At 42.4% G+C, this 11,174-nt stretch overlaps 1 protein-coding gene across 1 annotated transcript; it reads left to right on the forward strand.

Annotated features, from left to right (window-relative positions):
• Positions 1-6,397: 6,397 nt before the first annotated feature.
• Positions 6,398-11,174, forward strand: tuba2 (tubulin, alpha 2). The gene is made up of 4 exons (XM_064305375.1): positions 6,398-6,546; positions 9,351-9,573; positions 9,662-9,810; positions 9,930-11,174. The coding sequence occupies exons 1-4, from the start codon at positions 6,544-6,546 to the stop codon at positions 10,908-10,910; spliced, it is 1,356 nt and encodes a 451-aa protein (XP_064161445.1). The 5' UTR covers positions 6,398-6,543; the 3' UTR covers positions 10,911-11,174.

An 11,174-nucleotide genomic window follows, 5' to 3' on the forward strand; every position in this document is an offset into this window, starting at 1 on the left:
AGAACGCTCAAATGTGTATACTGAGTAGATATATATAAATTAATTCCATAAAATTCAAAGAACAAAAATCAAGCATCTGATGTTCTGAGGAGCCAGAACTCAGCAGGCTGTATTACATCACAAGAGGAAATGCACTGGAATGGGGGCCGTAACAAGAGGAGCTATGCAGAAGGAATGGAGTCAGCTTTGCTTCTCTTTTAATAGGGAAACAGACACATTATAATACATTTAGGCATTTATTAGCTTCTCCTATACAGTACAATTTAAACACTGCTTTCTTCTATGTATAATTTTACACTTATGCAGCTGGTTATTTGTAATGAATAATTTCAGGTTAAGTAACATGCACAAGGGTACAACAGTACAAACTTGCTTTTATCATTACAAGGATACAAGCAGCCTTCATAAAGGTAGAAACCTGGACTGGGGCCTCATTTATAAAATTATCTTAAATTGTGACTTGCAAAAAACAGGACTAAGTATTGATTTATAAAAGCCCACTTTGATATGGACATGATCGTATCTCCGCGTAAAGTTTATATTAGACGTTAGTTAATTACAGCTATGCGCTGGTTATTTAGCAGCACTGCATATTTGTGGGCTGAATGTGAATCCCCGAAGACTGGAAACACACTTGAATTTTATTGTGCTATGTGTACACATAGCGTCCTGAGCGACATCGTTCACACACTTGTCTGCTTCCTTTTAGTCCAACTGGAGGTTTAAAACGTATATCCGCTAATGGGCAGATCAGGGCCGGAATTCATGTACAGCTACTTCTGTTTGTGGCTTCTGAAATGTGTACGACCCCCTGTGGTTTACGTGGGTATTGCAGCTTGTGGAATAGTACCGTTAATTTTTGAACGACTGTGGGATATGTGTGACAGCAATCTGACATGATAAGATGCCTTATGAATAGTGTGCTACATGAGAAAACTATTATTCAATCGCAGCTGCACTCATCACTGGAGTTCAAATTGAAGTTCACTTGAGACTTAAATATCACACTTTCATCTGTGTGTATTGATGCATACTATGTGAGCCATGTTTTATTTTAGCCTGAAAGAGAGCCATGAAAGATCAAAAGCGATGGCTCAATAAAATGACTAATGAGAGTACTCCAATAATTGATGTACCAACATACAAACCAGTCGCTGTCATTGTCAAACAGCAGTTTCATTTTAATGACAAGAAATTATGATTAAATGATGACCATTAAATATTATATAAAGGGAGCGGGCTGGGCAGGGGCAGGGCCTAGGGACTTTGAATGTCATGATCTAGCCCAGACTAAACATGAATAGATAATGCAGTGTGATGTAAAACCAATGTCAATAGAATATATGAATGCATATAAATACTGATGCAGTATTTTAATCCTCAAGGCACGTGGCAAATGTTTTCCTTAGGGTAACAGCTAGGATTGTCCCCAATATCTGAAACTGCCTTCATTAGGATGTGGCTAAGACTCAGTGGAGGAAGGCAGAAAATATGAGACAGCTGTCCTCTGAAACCACCCCCCACTACACACAGACACGCACACTGACACGCACATTCTATGCTCCCTCCATTGTGGGAAGAACCAAAGGGTGTGTTAGAACTGCCTTTTTGATAACTGTGTACAGTGACAGAAGATAGAAATCAAATATTGATGATGTAGCACGACAGTGGTCACGTGACCACTGCAGCAGGGTGACATCACTGCAGCTGAGTCAGAGGCACAAGCACCAGGCTCTGATATGGGCAGTGTGTGTGTGTGTGTGTGTGTGTTCCTACGCATGTGCGTGGAGGGGGGGTGCAAGAATAACACCAGTTGTTATTAAAATTTCAGCTGCTGTAATTCATGTTTGTGATTTACACAACATTCATAAACATGTGTATGACTGCCTAAAACCCAATGTTCTCCACTTGTTTTACAATCTCCATTAGAAAGAAATTATACTTATACTTTACTTTATTGTCCACACTAGGTGGAAATTGGTTTTTCCGCTTCACATTACAACATACATACATTAAAAACACAAACAATCACCACTTACATCTGAATCTCACTCAACATTCTGATAACAGGCTAAAATTCAGATAAGGTTGCCTCATAGATCCAGGATTCAGCACCACGCAGGCCCTTACTGCACAGCACCCATAATAAATAAATAAGTATAAAAAATACAGTACAAAAATTCAGTTGTAAGCGCCCACAGGCTTGGGGAAAATTTGTGGAATTATAGAACAATTATTCAATAATGCCTCGCATGACACCAGTGATAATCTTCCCAGGGTACAGCTCATCATATCCCCAAACAGCTCTCCATAAGAAGGTTCCTGTCTGCTCTTTGGGGGAGTTGGTTATGGCTCCTGAGGAAAACAAGCTGTTCTGCTTGCTTTACAGAGATGGACTCAGAAGGATGGTAGCAGTTTCCAAGACCCTGCCATCTGCCCTCGGTCCAAAGCCTAAATTCACTGGATAAAGGTAGGACCCCTCAACTGAATCTGCCTTTTAGAAGGGTTTGAATCCTGGCCCGGGCCTTTCTGTGTGGAGTTTGCATGTTCTCCCCGTGTCTGCGTGGGTTTCCTCCCACAGTCCAAAGACATGCAGGTAGGCTAATTGGAGACTCTAAATTGCCCATGGGTATGAATGTGTGAGTGAATGGTGTGTGTGCCCTGCGATAGATTGGCAACCTGTCCAGGGTGTATTCCTGCCTCTTGTCCAATGCACGCTGGGATAGGCTCCAGCACCCCCTGCAACTCTGCTCAGGATAAGCGGGTATAGATAATGCATGGATGGAATTTCATTTATAGAGTGCTGTTTAAAACATTGTTGTCACAAAACAAGTGTTTTAGAGTCATCCCAGTGGTTTCATTTTAGCAAAACCTATAGAACAGTAAAGTGACATTACAATCCAGTCCTAAGAAGAACTACCATAAAATCTGCCACCACTGATTTCTTTCAGGGTGTGCTCCCTTAGTTGTCGGTACACAGCAGGTCCTTCTAATCCGTACTCATACAAACTCAATCCTGCATCAAGAAAAGTACACTATATGACCAAAAGTATCTGGACACCCCTTGGTCCGGGGCTGTTTTTCATGGTTTGGGCTAGGCCCCTTAGTTCCAATGAAGGCAAATCTTAATGCTACAGCATTCAATCACTTTCTAGACGATTCTGTGCTCCCCCGAGCGCACAGCAAGGTCCATATAGAAATGGTTTTGTCGAAAATGGTCTGCAAGAATTTGACTGGCCCACATGGTCTGCTGGTTTTTGTTTTCACCTTAATATCAGCAACCACTGCAGACCCAAGAAACCAGGTGAGGTGAGTTAACTGTGTAATCAACTGTCTTAATCGATCAATTAAGTGACGAGTAACAACAAAAACCAGCAGACCCTGTGGCTCTCCTGGACCAGGAAGGAAGATCATTGGATTAAGGGGTGGGACTTGGCAACCCTTAAGAAGGACTTTTATAAAGAGGCTTGGCAATCCTACAGGATTATGACGTGGGATTGGGCCTGACAGACGGTTGGTTTGTGATGACAAGTGCGAGCAATGACTAAAAATTTGATGAGCAGGCATTGTTTTGAAATCACATCTACAAAATGCATATGGCTAAATGGTTACTGTCGAGTCATCTCAGATAAATGACATTTTGTCTTTTGTGGACTCACATAAACAGTTACTATTGAATTAAAACTGAACATATTTACAGTGTGGAAGTAATTGCTGTACAGATTATTGTTTAAATTGTTTATTGTCCAGTTTATTCCCCCCCCCCCCCAGTTTGTTCAGTAAAAACAATTAATTTAATCAAATAAAATGAATGTCACCACAATTTTGACTTATTTCCTCCATGAACATCTCCAGCTGTACTCCCAAACTGGTCACATTGTCCCAATCACCTGTGGCAGTTTGAGCGAGCGCTCTGGAAGACATGCTGCTGTTGGCTGATATTTATTTTCTCTCCATAGTCCACTAAGTGGAGTTTGCAGGTATTGTATTGGATGAGTATGTTGTTTGTGCACAATCTGGTCAGATAGACCAGACAGGGTTCATCACGATGAGACAAGCCCATCCTGCCATGTGAATCTCTCCCTCCTTGAGCAAGGCTACGGGCAATGGTGTGCCTCCCTGCATCTTTAACAAGATGAGCCACGCAGCAGCCTGACACCACAGAATAGGGGATATCAGAAGCCTGCAATGAGTCTGCAGAAACACACTATTGACTTCATCCCCCCAGGAGTAAGGTGGGTTTTAGTAGGCTAATGTTCCTTGCTTACTGGGGTATTTGATACTCCAAAAAGACGAGACAAAACACACAAACATTGGTTCGCTATTACAATACCAACATATACAGTTGTATGTAACTAATTATATCACAATCTGCCGTGGTAGTTGTAATTTGTCTAGTGCTCGATGGACACCTTCCCCAGATTTTTACATGTTGAAAATGCCTGTTGAAAATCCCTTGGCAAAAGAATTGCACACAACCCACAAAACTGAACTGCAGTTAGAGGACTCTCAGAATAACAGGTTTCAAATGTTCTGCTAAGGCAATGTTGGCAGGCACATACAAAGGCTCTCTGTACTGGTCAAGGAAGCAGAAACACCGCGAAAGATAAAACCGCTCAATGCATTCTGATACAATGCAAAGCAGCACTCAGCCCTACCAAAACATAGCACACATTTGAATATATGTGATAAAGAAATCAGTTAGAATTAATTACAGAACACAAGCTAAATGTCTAAATGTCAGCAACCTTTTGACATTCACCAGTGGGTGTTTGTGCATTTTAATTAAAGAGTAACACAAATCAAGTTGAATAAATGCAGACTGCAAATTCACAGCCAATGAGGACAAGCGTATAACAGAATTACGTCCGTACATAAAAACAGGTATATTTCAGCTTTTCAAATAGTTATCTGACGCACTTGCTGGGTTGCATAAGTGAAACTCATTGTTACTCTGCACTTAATTTCAACAACATATCAATTATAGACCTTTATGTAAAACCACACATTGGACCGCATTCACAAAACGTGTCTTAAATTATTCTTACTTTTGTTCTTTAAAATGTTCCTACGAAAAACCATGACACATGTGCAGACAACCTTTGTTTTTGTGCATATCTCAAGCGCATGAGATGATGTACGTAAATTTTATGTACAAGCCTGTTCCTGTGATTAGCATAAGGAAACAGCCACGAACAAATACAAGTAAGATAAAAATGATGAATGCCAAAATGTTCTTGAAAATGTTCTTTCACACAGTTATGATCCAATGTGATCGTCCACATGTTTCGTGAATGAAGCCCAATATGTTTTGAGTAAGGGCCCTTTCACATTCGATTTCTAGCCCATCGCCTTCTGATGTGCATGATAACTGGTCTGCTGCTTTGATATGTGGGTTCCGTGTTGAATAATAACCTGAATATGCAAACACTGCTTTCTGAACAATGCAGCCAGTTCAGAAGACAGATTGCGGATTTTTGAGTAGAAAATTGTACGGACAAATCCCTAAAATGCTTCATTTTTCCAAACTGAATTATAAAAAAGGACACTTTGTGCATGCTCATTTCGGTTCGGCAAAGCCATACTTCTATGTTGCACTGTGCCATCAATGGTAAATATTTGGAACGGTAACTGTCATCATTTATTTTTGTTTGAATATCTACTTAAAAAACTCTGTAATACACAAGCAAATAATAGTACCCACTACCTGTTTTCCTCCAAACAGTAAAACTCAGATTGCAGGACTACAACACACTGGAACAGGAGATATACAGTAGGCCTACAACAAATATAACCAACTCCTATGGCTCCTGGCCTAGTCCCATAATCTCTACTGTGATTAACCTACCACAGAAATTGTTAACAGAACAGTCTGCGCTACCATAAGGATGCTTTCGTTTCAATGAGATTTCGTATTAGTAAATAAGCTTCGTTCTGCGTGGGCTGTGGCACAGTAGCAAGCGCAAATCGTATGTGAAAGCATTAAACAAACAAAAAAATGTCGTCCGTGTAGGTTTATGAAAGAGGGTAACCACTACATCGTTCAATATTGCAGGAGACTACTTTCATGGTGGGTAAACTGCGTGGAACAATCCGTATGCTGTCAGTCTCATTTCGAAAATGAATTTCGTAACATTACACTAGCCTATTCGCTAAAAAAATACGTCATTTCTAGGTGTAGCTCCACCTACATGATCTTACACTGTCATCGCATTGCATTAAACGTAATGTAATAAAATGTAGGCTATACACACAAACGAAATACAAAGACAGTCGTGCAGACACATTACCCAGCATTTCATATAGTTTTAAAAACATGTGCGTTCAAGAGCGGTTTGCCCGCTGTGTCCCATGTTTAGGCTAATTTATTAATATATGCTAGCTCTGCCTTCAATGCGACACTATAAATCTGGCAGCATCAGGGCACCTCAGTTCAGTTACTACGTCGACTCGTAGCTGTCGGATAAAGTAACATTTATACCGGCCTCATAAAACGGTCCCGATTTTTCCTTTTTTTGTGCGTTGTTCCGTCTGTCCAAAAACATGGTGAGTGCTATAGTTTTTAAAACTTGAATTCGTAAACATACACATTCGGTATTTATGTTGCACTTCTGTATTGGGCTTATTTATACCGATATAATGTAAAATCGGTTAATCAAAGTAGCAGGTCCCTCTACCGCGGGCACTGTAATTTACCACCAATGCCTTGATATGGGATATCACAGCATACTGTTAAACACGCAGCAGTGTTGCTGAACAAATGCAATATCCCCCTTTGTCTAAGTAATTATTTTTGACCGTGTAAATTAAGCCTGTCCTGTCATGACGGTCGTACTTTAGTAATATACGTGTAGTTACTTATATATAGTGCTTGCCTAACGCATTGACAATCGCTTTCATTTGACCAAAAAAAATAAATAAATCTTTTAAGGGGGAATACTGATGGCTCCTTTGCCCGTGCCTTTATGGCGGTCACAATGTATCGATAGCTCGGGAAACTGCTGTAAATTGCAGGTTGTGTTACGTGTCTGCTTTCACCTTTTACGTGTGATTTACTGGATTCTGAAAATAATTTTCCAGAAATCTACTTATTTTCAAAAAGCTTTTTGTATGTAGCCTACCACTCAATGTGAAATGTTGAACAGAAGCTTCTAGATTCCGCTCTCTTCCGTGCTGTCGTGGAATCCGGCGTGTATTTGGGTGACGTGCATAGTCTATTGTGTCGGGAGTTCAATAATGCAGCCTTATGGATCAACCTGACAAATGTGTATTCCAACCTTCTTGAATCAGTTTCTGTGAATAAAATGGTCGAACTGCCATAGGTCTACCCAAGTGTTCAATTTTATTCCCAGCCTAAATGGTGCTATTACGTTTTCGTCGGTAATTTACCGCATTATAAAACGTCTAAGGTTGTATCCTATTGTTACCATTTATTAACATGTCCCTTTTATTCTGATTTGCAATTTTTTTCTTTGAGAGGCAGTCATTTACCTTTCGATTCAAAGTAGCCTAAACTGGACGATTTTTGTTTTCCATCAGTCGAGTCATTTTTCATGTTTCGAAGTGCGCGCTAAATATCTTTTGATGTTAAGTAAACAGTTCGCTCGTTTGAATTTTAGAAATATGGAAAGCAAGGCATATTCGTCGGTGGTGATAATCCGTCCTTGTCCTTTAAAGGAAGTTAATATCTCTCTGTAATCTCTTGTGCAGATCAGCCGCCGTCTGCTAGGACCGTTGATCTTTTTAAAATGTGTATGTTCGCTGCGGTTTTCCCTGTACGGCAAAGCGCGCGCGCGCTTGGTGCACTGTTACCTGAGGTGATGAGCGGTCTCTCTTACTGTTATTTTCTTAAACCCTTTCAAGAGCATGTTATTTGCAATATCCCCCCCCCCCCCCCCAAAAAAAAAAAAAAAAATTCTAGGTCGGTGTTCTAGAACTCGGTTTCTTTCCATTACCAGTAGTAATCGATACATCAGCATTAGGATGTTCAGTTAGCATTGTAATCACATTTGTGTTTAGGGGTTAAAGTCATTCATATGGTATACAAAATGGAACAGCCATGATGGGGGAGGGCAGAATTGTAACGGCTTTGGATTTATAGATTTGAAATGTGTTTGCTTGAGTACAGGGATCTGTACCGCACTTCAAATACAAATTCATGCCCTTTTAAATTTGTGTTTATCATTGATACGCTGCCTTGGATATAGTTATGTAACTATTTACTAATAACCTGATTTACAAAGCTAAATGGCAATATGAATCACACACCTGTATATGCAAACAAAATTGGGCATGGATACTGTTCAGGAGAAAAATACTAATTTTCTTTTCAATGAATTAAATTGATAGTGGTCAAACCTGAAACCTCACTGATCTGCTATTTGGTGGCCCAGCACAATCACATTATTGTGAAATCATTTTTTTTTAAAATTTGATAGAATGTGCGATCCCACCACTCTGCTGTCGCAAAATGTTTGCAGCATACACGACAGCATGGTTGCTTAGCAACGGGTGTTACTATGCCTGTGTGGGAGTGTGTAAATCCCTGCAGATGGCAGGGTGGAGCTGGAATGGGGGGGGGGGGGGGTGGCTGATCCGTTAGCTCAACCCATACAGGGCCAGCTGGGCTCCCTGCGGTTTCTGCAGTACTGGGCGGTACCTCTTCATTCCACAGCGCTGCTCGCTGTCAAGATGGAAATGAATAAATCTGTGAGAATTTCCCAGACTGCAGGCTGGGAAAAGCCAGCAAGCAGATTTGCAAACCGCAGTCCTCATTTTATTATTTTCCCAAGTAATGCCCAGTGTTTGGATACCCAGTGCGCAGTGATGTTATACCCCACTCATAGAACCTTCACGTCACTGCGGTGTTGTCCGTCAAATCAGGAGTGCCTGGATAAGCAACTGCTCTCCTCCAGTGTCAGCATTCTGCTGTCTACCTGCAGAGCTGTGCAGTCATAGCATTTATACGTGCCATTCTGTGGGGCTGCTAGTACCAGACCACAGGGCACTACACTAAAAACCAAAGCTTGAGCTGGAATGTGTAATATATCATGGAACTGTACATCATGTGTTTGCCTGATTTCCATTACATTACAGGCATTTAGCAGACGCTCTTATCCAGAGTGACTTACACAACTTTTGACGTAGCATTTACATTGCATCCAATTATACAGTTGGATATATACTGAAGCAATGCAGGCTGAGTACCTTGCTCAAGGGTACAACAACAGTGTCCTACCCTGACCTTTAGGTTACTAGACCAACTCCTTAGTCATTATACTACACTGCCACTCGTAGTATTTCCAAATATGCCCTGCCATAATTTCCAAATATGATTCTCCTTTCCGCAGCGCGAGTGCATCTCCATCCACGTGGGCCAGGCTGGTGTCCAGATTGGCAATGCATGCTGGGAACTCTACTGCCTGGAGCACGGCATCCAGCCGGATGGACAGATGCCCAGTGACAAGACCATCGGGGGTGGGGATGACTCCTTCAACACCTTCTTCAGTGAGACCGGAGCTGGCAAGCACGTCCCCAGGGCTGTGTTTGTGGACCTGGAGCCCACGGTCATTGGTGAGCCCCATTTCTCAGCAGGAAAAGCAGGGATGTGGCAGTGCTGTGTCTTATCAACTCTTATTAATGACTATTTCTCTTCCTCCAGATGAGGTGCGCACTGGGACTTACCGCCAGCTTTTCCACCCTGAGCAGCTCATCACTGGTAAAGAGGATGCTGCTAACAACTACGCACGTGGGCACTACACCATTGGCAAAGAGATAATTGACTTGGTTCTGGACAGGATCCGCAAATTGGTGCGTGTGTCTATGATCCCTTGTAAAACTGAGTGTCAGTATTCAAATTAAAATGTTATATTGAGTAACATTTGGTTTTACATTCCATTAGTGATGAGAAATGCCCCCTCTCTCCCCAGGCTGACCAATGCACAGGCCTTCAGGGTTTCCTGGTCTTCCACAGCTTCGGAGGTGGTACCGGGTCCGGTTTCACCTCCCTGCTGATGGAACGTCTGTCCGTTGACTACGGCAAAAAATCCAAGCTGGAGTTCTCCATCTACCCAGCCCCCCAGGTGTCCACAGCTGTGGTGGAGCCCTACAACTCCATCCTAACAACACACACCACCCTTGAGCACTCTGATTGTGCCTTCATGGTCGACAACGAGGCTATTTATGACATCTGCCGTAGGAACCTCGATATTGAGCGCCCCACCTACACCAATCTCAACCGGCTCATTAGCCAGATCGTGTCCTCCATTACAGCCTCCCTCCGATTCGATGGTGCTCTCAATGTTGATCTGACAGAGTTCCAGACCAATTTGGTGCCCTATCCCCGAATCCACTTCCCTCTGGCCACATATGCCCCAGTCATATCTGCAGAGAAGGCTTACCATGAACAGCTTTCTGTGGCTGAGATCACAAATGCCTGCTTTGAGCCAGCCAATCAGATGGTGAAATGTGACCCACGTCACGGCAAGTACATGGCCTGCTGCCTGTTGTACCGTGGTGACGTGGTGCCCAAAGATGTAAACGCTGCCATCGCCACCATCAAGACCAAACGCACCATCCAGTTTGTGGACTGGTGTCCCACTGGTTTCAAGGTTGGCATCAACTACCAGCCCCCCACTGTGGTACCAGGTGGAGATCTGGCTAAGGTCCAGAGAGCCGTGTGCATGCTGAGCAACACCACAGCTATTGCAGAGGCTTGGGCCCGCCTTGACCACAAATTCGACCTGATGTACGCCAAACGTGCCTTTGTGCACTGGTACGTGGGTGAGGGTATGGAGGAGGGAGAGTTCTCTGAAGCCAGGGAGGACATGGCTGCCCTGGAGAAGGATTATGAGGAGGTGGGTGTTGACTCCATTGAAGGGGAGGGGGAAGAGGAGGGAGAAGAATATTAAGCTAGTCAATCACTGTTGCATGCTTATCATTGGTCAGAGGTTTGCATATCTCAGCTTATATTAGCGTAGGAAACTGATAGCAAGTACTGTTCACATATGATTATGTGTTGTCTTTGGTACCAAAATGGTAAACGAAACGTGCCGTGGTTGTGACTGGAGACATAACAGCCTTTAAATGTTGTTCTTTGTCTCCACCTCTAAGTGTTTTACACCTTTTAGCTGTCTGTCCTTCTGACTGCGATATGCAATAAATTATTGAATTTA

This window comes from Anguilla rostrata, chromosome 13 (assembly GCF_018555375.3).
Source record: "Anguilla rostrata isolate EN2019 chromosome 13, ASM1855537v3, whole genome shotgun sequence".
Lineage (NCBI taxonomy): Eukaryota > Metazoa > Chordata > Actinopteri > Anguilliformes > Anguillidae > Anguilla > Anguilla rostrata.

Coding starts and splice junctions, on each gene's coding strand:
- tuba2 (XM_064305375.1), top strand. Junction 9,574..9,661: donor CCTGGAGCCCACGGTCATTG/GTGAGCCCCATT, acceptor CTCTTCCTCCAG/ATGAGGTGCGCACTGGGACT. Junction 9,811..9,929: donor TGGACAGGATCCGCAAATTG/GTGCGTGTGTCT, acceptor CTCTCTCCCCAG/GCTGACCAATGCACAGGCCT.